General features: G+C 44.5%; 1 protein-coding gene across 2 annotated transcripts in view; it reads left to right on the top strand.

Moving 5' to 3' along the window:
• The window catches only part of LOC119178373 (uncharacterized), a 148,319-nt gene that overhangs the window by 9,133 nt on the left and 119,228 nt on the right, over nt 1-19,958 (top strand). The window contains exon 1 of one of the 2 annotated variants that reach the window (XM_075888685.1): nt 8,885-9,423. The exons of the other annotated variant lie outside the window; for it this stretch is intronic. Coding sequence (XP_075744800.1) covers nt 9,342-9,423 — 82 coding nt within the window. The 5' untranslated portion in view covers nt 8,885-9,341. Of the gene's footprint in view, nt 1-8,884; nt 9,424-19,958 lie in introns of those variants that run through there. 2 annotated transcript variants of the gene reach the window in all.

The following is a 19,958-nucleotide window of genomic DNA, read 5'->3' as shown; positions in this document are numbered from 1 at the left end:
ATTTCGACTATTGGCGATCACATAGCATGTACTAAATTCTGGTACACACTTGTGATTTCTGCAAAGTATTGCCAGGTGACCCTCTCTGCCATTCCCAATATTGTTGCATTGATATATCTGAGCCTCTCGACTGCTGAGTTTCGCCAACGTACTTTTTGCCACGCGACAGGGGAATATCTTAGACCACACTGTAATGTGGCAATCGACATGTTTACCTTCGTGGTTTGCGGCTAGACGTCTTGTGTGTGTGTCTCTTTTATCGTCCGTCGTCTTCTCCGCGCCATTTACATCGGATTATGCAATACCGACACGCCCATTAGTTCACCCGAAAATCTGCTGTTCATGACGTCACACGAGACGTGTCAATAGACCATGTTAGCCTAAACAAAGATCGCTTGGTTCCTTATTATAATGTTGTCCAAGATGAGTGCCATGGAATGCCAAATTCATCTTCTTCTCTGTCGCGGTGTACGCAGTGCATACGGATGAGTATTAGCCACCAGCACAAAATGACGTGTGCATCGCTCGGTGCAATATTTCATCACCATGTTTATTGTGTGTCCCTTGTCCTGCCTTGCGCACGAGTAGAAAATGCAGCTGGTATACCTCGACCGATGTAGTACCCCACGCGCATTTCAGGTTAGTTTCATTCGATGAGCAGGCCAAACTCCCTCGAGCTTGTTTCCTTACACAAATATATGCAAGACATTTACGCAATTATATAGAAATATGAACACATTTCGGTTAATGTTCGTGATGGCCATGTGTGATCGAAATACTTGCGACTCGGAAACAAGTATATATGTGCCCCTTTCTCACTTAGTGACATTCTCGTTTGCACTAACTCACTAACTCACTCACTCAATCACGCTATCCCTAAAGTGTTCTCTCTGAAGATTTCCTGCGTGATGAAGTACTTCACATCCTCCAAAAAGAATTTATCGTGGCAACTGGCTCCAGGGTGATCTGGCTTCAAGTTATCACTCGTTTGCTTCGCCAGTTAATGTTGTGCATCATTCGTTTAAATGCGAAGCATTCGTTAGCTAACCAAATACACTTTGAAACAGGCCCTATCCCTCCCCACTTAAATTCGAATAGAAGGGGGTGTTTTGCCAAGACTAAATAATGAAAGTGCAGGTTTTTCAAGGCCTTCAAAAGATGCCCCCCCCCCAAATAAAATTCAGGCTGGAGCTTGCTTCGAGGATATCTATCTATCTATCTATCTATCTATCTATCTATCTATCTATCTATCTATCTATCTATCTATCTATCTATCTATCTATCTATCTATCTATCTATCTATCTATCTAAGTGCGCTCTCGTGGTCGTCTATTAGCTTATACTGTATAGACCGAAATTTCCATTGGAGGGCGTCAGGGTACGAACCTATATATGTGATTATGACACCACTTACACGAAATTCAAATTCTGTCCTGCAGATGTCATGAAACCCTTTTCCACAGCCACGTCTTGCACATACCTGTCGCGATATGTTGGTGCGCCTAACGTAATTCATGGTTTTATATTTACCCACACTCTAAGCCGAAAAAGACTAAAGTGGGGTATGCCATTGGTCCTTTAGGGGTCTAAATGCGCTGCCACAGATTTTGAACCAATTTTGGACTAACTGCGGGAGTAACTGCAAGGGCTCAACTGTTACCCCAAGCACTTACTCCACTTGGTTTAAATGTTTGCCCCAGTAGAATGATCCAGCGGGACTAACAGTTGAACCATCTGGACCAATGGAGAAAAAAAAATGGCGACACTGCGTTTATGCAGTACATTTGATGTTTATTCCAATTTAATCAGCACTGAAGATCATAGTATATTAGTAATGCAACACACACACACATACATACATACGCACTATTATTTCAAAGTAAAACACCGCAAACACTGACTGCCCGCGCTGTACTACAAAGAACAGACTCTCGGGTATATATAGCACAGTATTTTGACCTCCCATCTAGTGCCAGTGGGCGACTTTTACTCGGCTTAAAAAAACAATAAACATTGATACCGTAACGCGAAAATTTACATCGGCTAATTCGTAGCACCGATGCGCACCAATCTTTTAATATGGATCCATCTAATATTCAACATGCTTCCAGCCCGAGACTACGAATTATCAGCTGGTATTCGATCATGTCGGCCGAACCAGCGTTCGCAGTGCTGGCGCACGAGTCCGCAAACACAAACATAGCAGCGGCGCTTGTGCGGGAAAGCCGGCGAAGCAGCCGCAGGCGCCCCGCCGATGCCATACCGTGTCGTTTTGCCTACGGCGTCGCTAGGCTTACGACGAGTACGGCTAAGCGACCACCGGCGATCGCAACATGCGGCTCGCGTGAAATTTTCGTCGTCGTTATTTTATAGTCACAAATGAACAATAGCTAAGTGCCCCATGTTCGCTGTGTCTTACGGAGTGATGTAGATATCTGTATACTTACAGCGACGAGACCGTTCGCAGGCACGGTTCTTTCATCGTGAACCTGTGTACCGCTGGCCGCACGATTAGTCGTATCCGCGATCGCCCACACGTTGGATTTTCGATAACGATTGTCGCATGGATAAAAAGACATGAGTTTGCCTGAGCTACTATTTTTGTGAACTTGTACGCGACGTTGCCTTCGCTTGTGCCGGCAATGCACTCACACCGGCAGCCAGCTTGATACCGATGACGTACGAAGCCTACTTTTTCTATATATCGCTTTGAAGTTGTGGTCACTGTGTGGGTACACGACCGCTGATGAACAGCTTACCTTTATTAGCATTGTCAGTGTTCACCGTAGTTCGAACTTATTCAGCACATTAAAGCGAGTTGTCGGCATTGCCCGTGTTTGCGGAGACTTTCACTTGGCTTCGACTCGCCCGTGCCGGCATAGTGGAAACGCGAGGGCACTTGCTGTGTGCACTGACAGCGTGTTGTACTACTTTCCTCTAATAACATCTTCTATTCGTTTCATAGTGCTTTACTTTCACAGTGGCGTATAGCCTATTTAACTTGTTTTCATGATCGCCGACCACGCCGAGCATTGCAGTGCAGCATCGACAGGAGGCGATCGCGGCGCAGTTGCCCTCCCCGTTGGTCCCTTCATTGCCGGGCGTTTGCGCAAGACACGCATTGTCACACATTTAGTCCCTGTTGGACGAACCGTTCGTCCATTGGTTTAACTAGTGCAGTTAGTCCAACTTTGCCAAATTTCGGCTTAGAGTGCAGAAACAACGTGAACAGACTTGGTTATTTTAACTCAAGGGCGTCAAGAAAATGTGGCTTCAGCCGCGTTCACCCAACCAGTATAAGGATTAAAAATCATAATCCCAGCAAAAATCAAACCCAGGCATTCCGCGTATAGCATGCAGTCAATGATTCTACCACAGCGTCATCCCTGGTTTTAGAACTACTACTTTGTAAGAAGTTCCTATACTGGCATTATGTCCATGCAATGTAAGCTGTGGTTGCACTTCTGCCTAACTGATAATATAGCAAGGTAACACTCATTATCTATATATGTACATTTATATGATACACATATTATGTTGGATCAGCCTCGACTGTGGTTCTATCGTTGGCTCCACTTTCATTACCATATAACATAGATTTCATGTGCAATCTCGTGACTTAGCAAGCGATATTCTAGTGATGTCTCGACCCCGGAAAAGTATGCTTATGAAAGTTACATATCGCTTGTTCACATCATCACACCGCAGGCGCATTTCTTTTCGATAAGACGGATGCCTGTGCTTGAATGTGAGTGCTGACATTGCGGCAGACCATGAGTTACAGTTTAAACTCAGTGACGACGTGCCTGATAAGCGTGCACAATGTGCACACAATTACTTCAACTACTCCAATATACGAAACCATGGTGAACTGCCTCTTAACGATTGACTCATACCCAAAAAAGGCAGCAGCACTCACCGACTGCTTAGAATGAAACCCATTCCCGCAATGCCGGGGATCGGCCGAATTTTCTTTACATGATGACCCATTAGTAAGCATGCATGCAACGCCAAATGTGTTTAAAATTGGTGTATTCTGGAAACCGGGAAATCACACCCCTATTGCAAATACGCCTTACAAGGTTGTCTTTTCCTCATTTATTTATTCATTTATTTAATTATTCTTTGTTTGAATTGAGATATTCGCACACTGAAGGATACACATATAGTTTCGAATGATTCTGGATCATTGTGCGTACAGAGGAAAGCATATATAACATGATCACGAACATTGCTTTTGCGTTGCTCGGTAATATATGCGTACACATACACTTATCGTGGGGTAATAGAAAAAAAAATAAACGAAACAACCCCATACTTCTTTTCTTCTAACACTCCTTGCACTCATAGCTTCATCGATGTGCTCGAATGTGGTCTTCACGCCATTTTATGTATTCCGCCGTGTCGTGGTCGTGTTTTGGTCATAGGGTGATGGTAATGTATACAGAAGCAGGCGTAGAATTTAGCAGCAGCTTATGTTGTCATGTCGCCTCCTCGAGCTTCTCATATATTAGCATGGATAAGTGTGACGGAATGGTATTATTATCTGGCTTTTATTTTCAATTTCCATCGCGAAAATTGAACTATAAAAGGATGACCCCAATGGTTTCAGGCATGCGGAGTGTTTTCTGCAGAGGTGGCACGAGGTAATTGGATTGTGAAAAAGCTAAAAGATAACACCGATTGAAATGTTCGGCGGCGTTGTTATTGTTTTATTTCACTAGATATGCCAGGAGCGATCGCTTCTATCGTGGCTCTTTGCGAGGTGTACCTGTGCAGCATACAGCATTTGCCCCAACTTTTATGCATGTCTTTAAAAATATGGCGAAGCACTTTAGCGGCGTTACTAATCGAATTTTGCTGACTATTGCATTGAGTAAGTGGCTTTTTTGTTTCTTTCCTAATATCTTAGTTGGTATGTTTAACTAACTAATCTTTAAGGCAATGAAGCTGGGCAACATATATGAACGAGAAAGTTGTACATATATGTGTACGAAACGTCCAATTACAAGGTTGTTAACTTTCTATATTTATTAATTATTGGCGTTTTTATGCTTACGGTAGAAACCCGCGAAATACAAAAAATATACCGTGTGACATGCCCGCTTGGACGCCTTAGGGGCACCTTTCTTGCAGTGCTCCCTAACGTTGCACTTGCGAATTTGGTTCGCTGTGCTGCCTCAACAGCGCAGCGACATTGATGGTGGCTATGCGATGACTCATGGTTTTCTGTCAGCAGCACAAGCAAAAACCACGTATTTCGCTTATCGCTGTCATGAACAGCCGCCAAGGGAGCATGAACGTTAGGGAGCACTGCCATCACGGCATGCAAATGGGCATACAGTATTCTTGTTTTTATTTCGCGGCAATCTGTAGTATAAGAACGCTAATAATTATTGCGCAGAAAGCTAGAAATCTTCTAATTGAATGTTATGCAAAAATTACACCATCTCCCTGTGAACCATGTGCAGATGCGAAGTGGGCACTATAGCTCACACTGGCGGCGGCGTTGACGCTGGCACTCATCGCGGCGTTGCAAAAGAGAGAAACCTGAGGAGGTGCAAAGCACGCAGTGATGGACCGGTGTTTTCTACTGGAACATGCCGACCGCTGCTAATGGCCAATAATAACATCTCGTTCTCCATAGCAATGAACAGAAAGCTCCAATTGTAAAAAGAGTCTCGCAGTCCGCAATTAGTTAACGCGCACGCTGCGAACTTTTGTTGTTAAACAAAGAGAAATCTGACACCAGCAGTATATACCTTGGAGGTCAAGATACAGTGCCATACGGGGTGGCTGGTGAACGGTTACGCAGCGCGGCAACGCAAATAGATGGTTTTTTTTTTTTTCAATAAGAAAACTCGCTAGCAGATTGTGCCTGCGTCGGCGTATCGAGGAAAAAGGGGGGAAGGGAGCGTAGGAGGAGAGGGAGACGCGCATGCGCAATGGGGGGTGAAACGATGCCGGGAGGGATGCGAAGAGAAGAGATATAGGAGAGAGTGAGCGCAGGTTAGCAGACGCTGCCTGCGTCGGTGTTGCGAGCCGAGAGGAGGGAGCGTATAAGGGAGGGCACGCATGCACTGTGTACGGGTGGTCGTGCCGCACACCGGATTGAGCTCGACCATCAAACCCTTCGCATCTAAAGTGATCGACAACTTCCTTATTCGAATTCTCGCCCAGCTTCGTTGCTTCATTTTTTTTTAGAAATTAAAGGCCCCTGATTAGGCAATAAAAAATACAACAATAAAATATTGTGACTTCATAGAATAGCGAGCAGCGGGCATTTTGTTACCTCTTTAAAGATCGTGTCGATGTACTTCTAACTTGAGGCCACAGAGGTAGCAGCTGTATGTAAAGAGACGTGTGCTCTATAACACCACCGCGTTTGCAAACATGCAGTGTTTAAGATCGTTTACAGCTTAGCTTTCATCAGTCACTGCCATGGTTAAGAATAACAGTAGTAGTGCATGAATAATGTAGCAATTACGTATGTTAAATAGTGGTAAATTATGGAAGAAGTGGTGAGCAGCCGGAAGTTCACGTCATCGAACTTCTAAATGATCGGCTGAAGAACACAATTAGTTGTACGAACGGAAATATAGACGTAAGAAAAAAAAAGATGCAAAGCCGCAGCTTCAAGAAGAGTGACCTCACTCAGCCTCTTTCAAATTGTTGAGTTTTCAGAGCAATAAAAAAAAAAATCTTGGTGTGTCTCACTATGCATATTTCACAGCAATGTTTCTCTGACCCACAGCAGCGTATAGCAACTTTTTGGCTACGTATACCCCCTCCTCCACTTCACCTCTTCTTTCCTCTTCCTCCTCGTGATTCAAAGCGCTGACATAGCTTGACGCGCGTTGGCCGGCTTAAATCAGCAAGCGGAGGAGCATCGCCTTTGAAGTCCAATCAGGTGGGTTTTAGATGCGGAAGCATCTTATACTCGCGCCTTGTAGTGCGCCGTCCGCGCCGTCCGCGCCGTCCGCACCGCTTCTCGAACATCCGACAGCTGACGCGCGCGCATGCGTGTCGCGCCGTCGCCCACTCTTCCACCATCTGTGCATCCCTTCCTCCTCTACACACCGCGCGCGCTTCACTCCTCCACCATCTGTGCACCCTTCCTCCTCTACACACCGCGTTCGACATCTACAATGCTCCTGATTCTCCAGTGGACGCGCATGTGGCGTCGCGCTTCGAGAACATTCAACAGCTGACAGTGCATGCGCCGTCGTGCTGTATATATACTCAAGGTCGGCGCTCGCTCGCTCAGTTGCCGCTCGTCGGTTGGTTTGTACGGCGCGTCGACGTCCAAGGTCGTGGTGGAATGAATTCCAACGAATCCACAAACACAATGATCGACGTCCCTTCGACCAGCGCCGCCCTTTCGCATACGTGTGTACGTGTTCACTCATTTAACACCCCCTCCTACAACCACGTTAACCAATTTAGCCATCGACCCAAGTAAGTCGCAATTTAACACCCCATTTCACAACCACGTTAACCAATTTAGCCATCGACCCAAGTAAGTCGCACTTTAACACCCCGTTAACCAATTATATGGTCCGCATCCTCCTCAGTGTTCCCCCGAGGGAAGCTGCGGGCAATTTTTTTCATTAGTACAACAGGAAACATGCTGAAACAATATTGTTATTTACATTCCTTTGTTAGTTACACTACATAACTATTTGCATTCAACTGCGATGTTATCTAAACAGAATGGCGTACGAATGAGATAACCTTGCAGATTTTCGAAGGAAACGTTCCAGTCTGCATTTGCTGCAACAGTCACTGCGCCATCTCCTGTGGGGCCAGTCGTTCTGGCTTTCAATATTTCTTTCGCTGAAGCGTGGGAATCGCTTTGCATGAAGTAGCACCGCTGTGTTGTAATGATAACTTCTGGACTTTGCAGTAAATCTTCCGCCTTTAAGCCTGCGGCATTTTGCCGGGAAGAACCTTGAAAGAGGTTCAATGACCATCGCGAGAAACAACGTACAGCTTCGAACCCCAAACTTCGACGGCGTCCAGTTGTCGAAGGTGACCAGAAATGTCAATCAAAAAGGCCGGCGCTGATTGTAGGGTGCGAAACTACAAAAAGAAGCTGTGCTAAGAAGCCTCGGATGTACTGATAAGATGTTCGTTGCAAGGTGAAATAGTGATGCGCGATGCCCATAACTGTCGCAGACTGCATTCGGCGAAATCACGTCGGGACCCACGGAGAACAGAGACTTCCCCACTTCGACGATTAGGCTTAGCTGCACGCGGGGCGGCAATTTCTGGTTGCTGCGGCGAATCTCGGCAAATTACAGTACATCTGTCCCGTTCGAAGGGGCCGATCATTCCCAGGGAAGATGTAATTCCCGTAATCGATGCTGCCCTAGCTCGAGTGACAGCTTCACTACCGCGTGTTGTCTCTCTTTTCTTTTACGCGGAGTGGACAACAGCACACGGAGTGTCACCTGTCACCTGCCAGTTGTTCCTGCTCTACTGCATTCGCTGGTGTCGTTGTAGCGATTCCGCTGTCTATCTATAATCAGCCGGCGTGTGCACCGGGACATCGTCTGAGCAGTAAACGAGGGAGAGGACTGAGCTGCGCGACGGCGATGATAACGCGCTCCCAGGCCGTCAGAAGAAGCGCAGCTACGATTACCCCGCGTGGCTCGACGCGACGGGGACAAATTCTCAAACGCACACATCGCAACGCGACCTGCGAAACCTAAACTGGAGGAAGAAAAAGAAATGCGAAGGAATGACTCAAGGCCCGGCAAGACGCACCAAGAAAGGAAGAACAACCTTTGCACGCACTTTCCTGGTCGCGACCGTCGAGGTGGCCGTGGTGGGTGGTTGTCGAAGGCGGTTCCCGGCGCCGGGCGGTAGCGCGCGTCGGTTGGCTGTGGCGCGGCCAACCGGTCCCGGCCGAGGCGGGCATTGCGTCCCGCAGATCCCGCCCCTCGACACCCCTGCGAGATCTCCTCCTCGGCTCGCGAATCGAGACTCGCGTGCGCACACATCAGAACGCGTCACGCTCGCCGCGACCTCGACACGCACTCGTGCGCTCCGGCTCTCCAGCAGGACTAGGGACTCTCTCCGGCTCTCTAGCAGGACTAGGTACCCCCCCCCCCCCTCCAGATCACTGCGTGCGTGCTACGGGACGTGCGGCGTCCCCACCACTTGGTGCCAGCGCGTTGGTGCTTCGCTTCGCGAAGTTGCTGATCGTCGGCGACGTTGTGTTGTAGCTGCTGTTTGCACGGCCACCACGACGAGCGCGCGGTGTTTCTCTTACCGTCGGCGGTGGTGTAGCCGATGGAGCGGCGGCATGAGGACTGACGGAGCTGCCGGCGACTGCCATGGTCCACAGCCCACTCGCGGCGCACGACGCTCAAGGTAGCGCTGGCAGGCACCAAGCTTTGCTTCTCGACGGCGACCGAGGTGAGTGCACCCCGGACCCTGCGAAGCGATGGGCTGAGTCACGCGGTGTAAACACAATGCGTTGAACTGTGAGTATCGCTGCTGCCGTGACCGGCCAGCTGTTGCTTGTGCCTGGCTCTGGCATTGCACGTTGGCGGTGTGATTACATTATCCTGAGCATCTACATTTTGATGCACGAATCTGAGATATCCTTGTGCAAGAGGTACCAAATATTCAAAATATGGGGACGTTGACCATGGTTAGGAAGAAGTATACATTGAAAATGGGATATGGTAGGAGTGTGGATTGCAAAACAGACAAGATTGTGGACAAACCCGTAAAATAACTTTGCACTTTAAATGCAGGGGCCAGAAGTGTTTTCATGACAGTCATTTGTTCATCGGCGAGAGACACCCGCGATGCAAACGGGTTGCACACATAATGTCAACTTGCCTTTTAAGTCCAGTGGTTTCGTATTTTAAACTGCATGTCATATGTATACATGCATGGTAGACTACATCTATTCGCTTCTGATGAAGTCATTCGATATCTCGACAATCAAGTACTCATTCCTGGTGATAACCTATGGGTCACTTGATTCCAGGTACATTTACTGCAACCCTTCAATGACATTATCCGATGTATACATTCAGGCGAGCATTGAATGTCTCGCGTTTTGTCACTGCTGTATCGCAGCGGTACCTATAGGAAATCTCTTACTGGCGTGTCAGTGAACAGCGTTGCTAACTTTCGAAACCTATATAAGGAAATGTTTGGCTGCAAAGTTTAGCGGCTTCCAGATATGTTGAGTTCGATGGCTTCACTTTACAATTACGTAACTTGCTGCCATGCTGGATTATGCTACACGAGTGAGACATCACCTTTGAATTTTAGATCATTCGAAGGGGCGCACATTAACCTGATTCGCTGGGACGAAAGCTCCCAAATATCTAATTACCGAATCGATGCAATGCACAAAAACACTTTTATGAAGTTCATGCAGAAAGCGTGCTTGTTTTCCATAATGTGTCGTTATTCCTAAGGCCTCCTTTTCGTCTTATTATATATCTCTACCACATCAGCGTACAGACTTTATCGCTTCATCAGCATACCCACTTTGTTTAGCCCATTTATACATCTGTTTCATTTAATAAAACTTGCGGACATGGCTCATTGTCCGCCCTGCATGAACACATGCGTCTTTGTGATTGCGCTTTATTGTGCTGTTATTCGTTACTAAAGCTATTCCAAAAGAGTGTTTGCTTCAGCCTATACAAGTAAGAAGTACTGCATTGGAATGGCGAAACATACATCGTATAAAAATAATCAGCACACGCATATATATAACCCTAATTTCACAGTCTCATCACTCTTTTTCTAACGGCAACGACGTGTGAGCAGCTATTATATATGGCGTTGGTCATATGCGCACACGACCGCACACTATTATTTCTTACGATGCGAGGGCACACAGCCTCGCACCGTCCACATATATGTGCATCATTTGACACAGTTGCTTGCTATTACATAACATTGTGGCCGCGATTCTTATAGCTTGGTTATATTGTACATACACAACTGACAGAAAGAGCATAGCAAACTCTCGATTCGGGCGCGCAACAAAATAAGCTTGCGCACCTGTTTCACTTTGTGTCCGTGACTCAGTGAATTATTACACACAGCTGCACTTGAGTGCCGTGCATGCCAAGCCGCGAGCTCAATTCCATCCAGCGAAAGACAAATGGGCTAAAATAAAATCCTGTATAAGTGCATGTTTATTCGTGTTGCGTTTTGCACTGTACGTGGACTGTTCAATTAAGGTTAAGGTATACAAACAAAATTTATCGTCCTGTATTGCATCCCTGTGCAGTATATGCGCCAGGAAAGGTCGTTTTCGAAATGGTAAAATAATATGCAATGTGCAAAACACTCATGTCAAAATCTACATCATCCGATACAATTTCCGCACGCAAGAAAATGCTGTATAGAGCTGTCAAAGAATGTCCCGGAGGCATAACATTGTAAAGAAGGAAAAAAGAGTCTTTTTGACTGTTTTTGTGTGTGTGAGTTCTCACTTGTCATGTTTATGACTTCCTTTAAGAGGGCACGTGAACTCTCTTGTAGGTCACACGGCTCTCATAAGAGAGTATATTGATTCCCAAAGACAGGTGACGCGTCTCTTTAAAGTGACTCACACAAAAAAGAGTCATACGACTACCTTTTTTTTTTTCTTAGACTGTAGGATAGCCGGGTCTCATACCACGTGTGCGTGCACGTGCTCGCAGTTATTCAGCAAGAAAAAGAAGAAAGAAATGAAATGCACAAGTGTAGCGGAGCGGAAGTCACTTCGGGGCTATACGGAGAAAACGTTCGATAAGCGCTGCTTTTTTTCAGTCATGAGCCGCGATCTAAATTGACAACTTTTGATACAACCATAATCGTATGATCTCCGAGGGATGGTGTTCGCGTAAGTCAATCGCCTTCGAACGATCTTCTTGCTGCCGCCGTCCATTAGAGAGCACGACAAAGCAGCGCCGTGCCATCTTGACGTGCTGCTCTGAGGGCGGGGCACGTCTCGGATGGGATGCAGTCGTTCACAGTGGGTTTCTGTCGCAGTGAGCTTCTCTCTCAACGGACTGATGTACACCCCTTCGATAGCCTGGTGTGGTCTGATGTAGATAGCCTGATGCAGCCTGTTCAGGAAATCTATTGCCTGATGTCGCAGCTACTTGTATACAACGCGGTTACATACGATACGCTGGCCGTAGTTGCTGATGTCCCCTCGTGCGTATTTCATCTGTTCACGGTATGTAAACAGGAGGCGTCCGCTGGAGCGGACCTTTCGACAACCGCGCTTGTCAAGACTGAAACTCCTTCCGACCTTTCTCGGTTTACCGTCTGGCACATATCCTCCGGAATTCTCTCGCACGTGTGCGTTTTCTCCCGAAAACCTTCAAAAATCGGTAAACTGATTAGTTAATGCCACCTAAGTGTTAACAAAAGCTCGAACTCCTTTTATACTATTTCTTCTTTCGTTTAATAAACGGAAGAATGGGAAACTTCAGGGCTCCCTGTAATGTGGATGAGAGTATGACCTCCCCTGTAACTCAATCGGTAAAGCATCGGACGCGTTATTCTAAGGTTGCGGATTCGTTTCCGGCTGGCGCCATGTTGCCCTTTTGACCACTTTAATATACTTTTATTCATATAATAATAACTACAGCTAAAAAACAAGGAATAATGTCCCCTTGTATACCCTCGTTGGCTTCATTGTCTGTTCTTACCAGTGATGCCAACTTAAGTCAATGGTTTATCCCAAATTAATCCCACAAAAATAGATTCAAATAGAAACCCATGAATGACCTTTTTATGTCAATATTCAGGTTCATTCAGGCCATCATTAGCGCTGTGGCCCTATTTGTATGAATTATACCTGAAATAAAGATCACCATATTAACAGCCACTGAAGTTTTTTCTTTTGAACATTTTGTGGAATAATTACGCAGAAGGAGCGTGCAGATGGCTCACGTTGTTACACAGACTGACAAATTTCTAAAGTTACTTTTCCCACCAACTGAAGGAATAGCTGTGATATTTTGAGTCATTCGCAACTCTGTAAACCCTTTAATGTACGTGCAGCTTGCGAGGTAGGGTCAATTTTTAATTTTCCACATTTGCAATCAGCGTTGCACGAAGCGCAGCTGATTACGAAGGTCATTTTTTTTTTTTTGCTCGCTGATAGCCATTAAGTGCACTTTCGATCAGCTTCCCATGTGGCCAAATATTTTTCTCACTATTTTCGTTCTAATTAAAGCGCCGCAACGGAATGACTGAAAAGACTCGAACACTCTTCCCGTCTCCTTCCATCACGCTGTTCAAGAGCGTGTACCATCGCGTGCGACGGTCAGACCTGCTTTCGCTCTCTTCCCTCCAGGTTCAGAGGTTATTCGATAGAAATAATTTGCACATCTGTACATGGGTGGGGCATGCAGCGACACTGAAGTAATAGTGATCGCTCAGGGTGCTCTTTATGATACTTGCGTCCACGCTAAACAGTTCCGACGACAAGGTTTGGTTTTGCTCCTCCAACTAGTACCCAACATGTGATCATCTCGCGTCCCAAAAACTGATCGCCTTCACCCGGACCAGAAGAACACCACCGCTGATTTGAAATGAAGGACAGCAGTATAGAGAGAATTATCATTTTATTTAGAGAGAGAATGAGAGAGAGAGAGAAATGAAAGAAAAAGGCAGTGAGGTTAACCAAGCTATAGGCTCGGTTGTCTACCTTACACGTGGGGGAAGTGGGAATAATAGAAGAGAGAACTTGAGATAGAAAGAAAAGGAAATTGACTGTTAAAACACACGCACACAAACGCAAACAAGCACTGGTATAGTTTGTATAGACGCTCACGAAGTCCTGTTGCCTTCAGGTACCTGGCTTCCGTGTCCTTGTGCATGCCCGGAACCATGGGCTATAAGGTCCCGGAGTCTTTCTTTTTTTTTTCCGAACAGTAGCCTTGTATAAAGACGATCGTGTTTGGCTCCGAGAACGCGTTGTTGAGTTTGATGAGGTTGGCGTTGGCATAAAATGTCTTCAATGGTGTCCTCACAGCCGCATGAGTTGCATGCCGCACTGTTGGCCATTCCTGCAGTGAGATGAACGCATGCATTCGTAAATGCCACATCCAACCACATGCGATACAACGAAGTTTCATCTCGACGGGAGAGTCCGGATGGTTAGTGAAGTCGTATACGTTAAGGTCAATATATTCAATATATGTGTGAGTTTGAGAACCAGTGCGCGTTCCACTGTAGAAGTTTGACGAGACGAGCGAGCGATTGTAGTTGTCGCGCCGCATCCATTCCAGAGAGCCATCTATAGGACATATAAAAATGAAGAAGCATCATAATTAAGCAATACATGTCATGAGGTCACATATTTCAATATCCGAAGAATCTTACAAACATTTCCTATAGATTCAAGAAAAAAATGCGAAGTCCCTGACAGACCCAGAAAATCTCTATATGTGTGTTTAGCAAAATGCTCAACGATTCAGAGTACGATGTACTTTACTATATATGTGAGAAAGCACTAAGCTGTCCCGACGAAAAAAAAAAAAGTTGAACATTGCATTGACCGCTATTGAGCAAGCCTAGGGATAAACTATAGGTATGGCATCACTAGTTGGTATACCTATATTATTCTCGCTCTTACCACCGACTGACACGCTTCATGCTCTTGCAAGCACCTCTGGCCGAGCTTGCACATACTTCCGGTTTCTCTCTCTCTCTCTCATCTCTTTCATCTTCCTCTTTCAATATCTCACATCCTGTTTCCACGTGTAGGGTAGCACACATGGTTATCCTGAACTGGTTATAACGTCCTATAACTCTCCTTCTCTATCATTTCTTCTCTCTTCGCCGGTTTACCGAAAGACCAAAAAAAAAGTCAATGTTTCCAGTTCAAGTGAAGAGTCATAAATATGGGTGCATATGATATTCCATAACATTGACCAATATAAGGGCTCACATACTGTGAGATATTTATTGCTAATTATTTCTCGCTGTTCATTGAAATATTGTGAGCAGGTGCGATCGTTGCAGCACCTGGCGGATCATATGTCAACCACGCGCTTTTTACTACGTGGCCTCAAAGATCCAATTTGGCGATCCTATACGAGGAATCCACCAGGGAATATATATACAGATCCCAACGTGCGAGCATCACTATACCAGACACTTAAGTCAAGGATTTGGGTTGACTCTGAATTTTAGTATAAGCGCCTGCTCTATGCAGCCTGAAAGAGGAAAAACAGACTTATTTCCAGTATAAAGTATGATGTGTGTGGAGCTGTGTTGACAAGGATTGATCGTATCGTTGAGCTATAGTTTCGAATGAAATGAACAGAAATAGAGTCTGGGACCCCTACCTGTACTAAGGCAGTTGTCCAGTTGAAATGATCAGTTGAAAGTAAGCGCCTGTGTTGTTATCCTCTGTCCTTGTGTGCGTGCGCTTAAGTGTATCACTGCATATAAAACTGCTTCTGCGATCGCTTACTTCTAAAGCTAAACTTAATTATGTCACCATGTCGTTAAACACACCATGAAAAGCATCGGTGATGCACGTTTCTACTAGCAAGACAAAAAAAAGAAAGGTTTGGATGTGGTATGAATATTTCAGCCTATAACACAAGTTGTTATATATACTTCTGCTTTGTGTTTTCGGTAAAGAAAAACGATTTATGTTGCATAACCATGAATAGAAGATCGCTTTGTCAGCGTATGCGTTGAGATTAGGGCCAGCATGTTTACGCACAGAGCCACACAATTGTGCTCTTAAAGTTCGTAATAAGAATAACTCATTAAGAATAACAATTGTTTTAGCGTTCCGTAAGGACATATATGCATTATCTGTAGAAGCTATCATGCTTCAGCTCTACGCTCTGCACGTTCGCTATACGAGGTTGTATTAAGGCAGGTTTCTTGCTATACAGTAAGCCATGTCGCGATATGTCGTAACGCGGTTTTGTCAAACGAAATAAGGAAGACGAAAATCGCCATTGTACAGATCAAGTATAGAAAAGCTTGTTTAAGAAGGTTGAGATGCGATATATACTGGATCTTCTATAGATTTCTTCATTAAATATTATGTATGATTTTACGCTTTGTAGCAGTACAAAATGGTTGAAATATGTGGTTGGTTGGTTTATGGGGTTTAAACTCCCAAAGCAGAAAAAGAGAGAATAAGGATGAAAGAAAGGCATGGAGGTTAACCATGGCTGAGTCTGGTAGGTTACCTTGCAATATAGGGAGGGGGTAAGGGGAATAAACGTTAGAGAGAGAGAAGGAGAGAAATGTCACTCACGCCGTCGATAAAACGGCAGTTATGTGCTTAACATCACAGACGGAGAGTCACATCCGTGTCCTAATCAATTCAGCACATTCGTTGCATTAACTTGTATGCGCTGTTCCATGCACCCAAAATCTTGCCGATGGTGAAGCCACGATGGTGCTGCTTGCGTTCTCGAGCAGCAGACTTCTGAAGACTTGCGAGAACTTGAGTGATGGTGTCAAGCAGTTGCGACACCAGCACGCGCATAGCACTGACCAGGGTGCTGACCATGCCGATAACTTGTCCTTCGTTCGTCAGGTTAAGAGGTCTTGATGAGGTGCCCCTAAATGTCGAAGTATGATGCCTCTCATCAGGCGCATGTTTCTTTGGGAGTTCGGGCCAAGCGTCACCTGGATTGCTGGTAGGGGCATCATTCTCCTTTAAAACGGCTGCGTTTTGACTGGGTAAAGCAGCTGTGCACAAGGCGCCGTAGTGCAACCTGCATTCGCTTGGTATATATACTTTAGCAATTGCTTAGCATCGCGTGTGCTGGTAAATATATAACACAATGAGGCCTTCTAGATACACAGTGTCATGCATGTAGGAACCAACGAATCATAAACGAAAACACACACGCGTGCAAACACTGCAGATCAACGTTTCTATATACGCGACTTAAGTCCACTCTGATGGCAACGCTTGGAATGTATACACATAGACTTGCTGCATATAGTTTCACTCGCTGTACCTGTTCATCTTGCCATTTACTTAGACGCATATGTTTTGGATCGTCATTCTCATACCTTGGTATACTTGCACACACAGGTTGGCATAAATTGTGGGGCTCACTAGGACTCACTCATGATTTGTAGTCCGCGTTTTGGCTAGACTCACTCATACTCAATCACTAATTTTTTTTTTCAACGAGACTCACTCGGACTCAAATTCACCAAAATACTATACCCGGACTCACTCAGACTACAACTCACGGCTCAATTTGAGTCTGAGAGAATCCTAGTGAGTCGACTCACGAGCGAGTGCATTTATCCTAGAATTAGCTTGGTCGACCTTTGTGTCAATGCTTTTTAATGCCGATATCTCGGTTAATCGGTGCGTTTCTTGGTGTCTTTTGATGGGTGTATGTGTGTGTGTGTCATTATATATATATATATATATATATATATATATATATATATATATATATATATATATTATTAGTAAGTATGCAGTTGATCACGCATACTTACTATAGTGCGCAACAAGAGAGAGCACACAAACAGGCCAGCAAATCAAACAGGAGGCTGCAGGCGAGAAAAATAGCTTTTCCTTCTCTGCTGAGCTCACTGATGGGCATCCAACAGTATTTATATTCTTGATTTGCACACTTCGATAATTGCACCTGTGATATCGTAAGATTTCTCGCCAGTGCTGCCCCATCTTGCATTTTCGTGCTGCTTCAGGAACTATATATGAACGACTGTACACGGAAGTAAGACCCGCGGTTAGGTCGGGCTAGCTAAACATTCAGAATGTGCACGTCATTTTAATTATGAGAAGCCAGAAGAGTTGATAACCGAGCCATGTGGTTAATGTTACTTGAAGAAAAGCCAGCATGGGGTTCGAGAAAGAAGGGAGATGCACGCAACACTGTAATTAATTCCAGCTTTGTCTTCTCGAAAATAAAAAACCATAGTTGTTTACAAAATTGTCATAACTGAAAACGCGAGGTCAGTATATGCGAGAAAATGCGAATACCGAACAAGGCCTTACTTCAAGAGAAAGCTTGTTTGTTGTTTATCACCCTTATTTTTTTCACTCTATATAATCCAAAGCGAAGTAAAGGTAAAAAATAAACAGCGCTGAGCAGCATATAACAGCTGCTCTTTCAATAGCCACCAAGCAGTTTAATATACGTCATTAATTTAGGTATCTCACCAGAGACAAATTGCACATACGCAATCAATTAATCAAGAAGAAAAACTCAGCCTGAGTGAACCTTACGAAGTACCAATGAGTTGGGAAACTGGCGAATAGAGCAGCGCTGCAGCATCAATCATTTCAAAGGAAGTATGCTTGATATAGTGTTCTGCGCAGTAAATCATAAGAATTCTTTCAAGATTGTTTTTTTTTTCCTCTCGACAGGGCTATAGATGTGTTTCTGTCAATGCTAGGCCAATCTGTCGATTCATAACTCATCGCTGTCATTACTCAAATCTCGCCTACAATATAACTTATGACTGTATGCCTAACACCCTCTAAGAGAGAGAAACACACTTGTTTCTAAAAAAAAAAAAGATATATTCGGCGACTGGCAGACTTGGTGCCTTAGGTTGTATACGAGGAACTATTAGTCAGCTGCCAGATCGTAATAAGTTCACGTGCTACGTGACGCCACGCAGGCTCATAAAAGAGTGTGCCACACTCGCCGCCATGGCTACGGATGGCGCTGACTGACACTCCCACGTTGAAATGGACATATATACCCAATAAAGTGGCTGGGAGGAAGCCGCCGTGGTAGCTCAGTGGTAGAGCATCGAACGCGTTATTCGAAGGTCGCAGGTTCGGACCCTGCTCACGGCAAGTTATCTCTCTTCACCCTCTTTTCTTTCTTCACATTTACCTTATAATTCGGTATAATAACCTCCCCTATGCTTTCCTTGGCATTATTCTCTGTTAGATTTCGTTAATATTGTGTCAAAACATGTAAAAATTAGCCCTTAAATATACACTACTTTCCCTTATATATATATATATATATATATATATATATATATATATATATATATATATATATATATATATATATATATATATATATATATATATATATATATATATATATATGTTTGTGTGTGTGTGTGTGTGTGTGTGTGTGTGTGTGTGTGTGTGTGTGTGTGTACACGAGAAGAAAGTGGTTTGAAAGGTCCGTGAAAACAAGGTAATAAACGGGGAATCATACGCACAGGCGAAGCGACTTATCGACGTTTCGGCAGGGGTTCTAATGAAAGTCGAACCCCGGCTGAAACGTCAATGAATAAAAAATGTGCGACTATTCGTGTATTGAATTCGAATTGAAAACAAATGTCTAATCGAATTATTCGATTCGACGTTCGAATAGCAAGTATCGAGGGTTTCTAATATTTCAACATGAATATCTAGTTTGTGACAAAGGTGCGTTGTGCTACTTGGTTAGGGAGGCACGGCTGAAACTAACACTCACGTGGTTACAGTATAGCCATTCGTTAAAACTGACATGTACCGATACTCTTCTCATATATATATATATGAGTAGGGTATTCTGATGAAGGCCGAACTCTAGGCCGAAATGTCGAGATAAACCACGTTGTGACCGCTCACGGAGGATCTACTTGACTACTTATATATATATACATATATATATATATATATATATATATATATATATATATATATATATATATATATATATATATATATATATATATATATATATATATATATATATATATATATATATATATATATATATATATATATATATATATATATATATTGCACGCGAGCACTCCGAGCTCCAATTGAACATGCTCTTGCGGCAACAGATCTGCAGAGACGCTTCCTTAAAAAAAAAGAGCGTGGCACTGTGCTTCGTTTAGCCACCGAAGATTAAGCACGAAGCAAAGGAGGACCTTGCTGCGACCCCGCGAAGCTACTGTTTACTTTACGGGAGTGTTACGCTAGC

This window comes from Rhipicephalus microplus, chromosome 1, assembly GCF_043290135.1.
Source record: "Rhipicephalus microplus isolate Deutch F79 chromosome 1, USDA_Rmic, whole genome shotgun sequence".
NCBI classification, from domain to species: Eukaryota; Metazoa; Arthropoda; class Arachnida; order Ixodida; family Ixodidae; genus Rhipicephalus; species Rhipicephalus microplus.
Note: the sequence above shows the minus strand (reverse complement) of the source record. Positions and strands in the feature narration are given on the sequence as shown.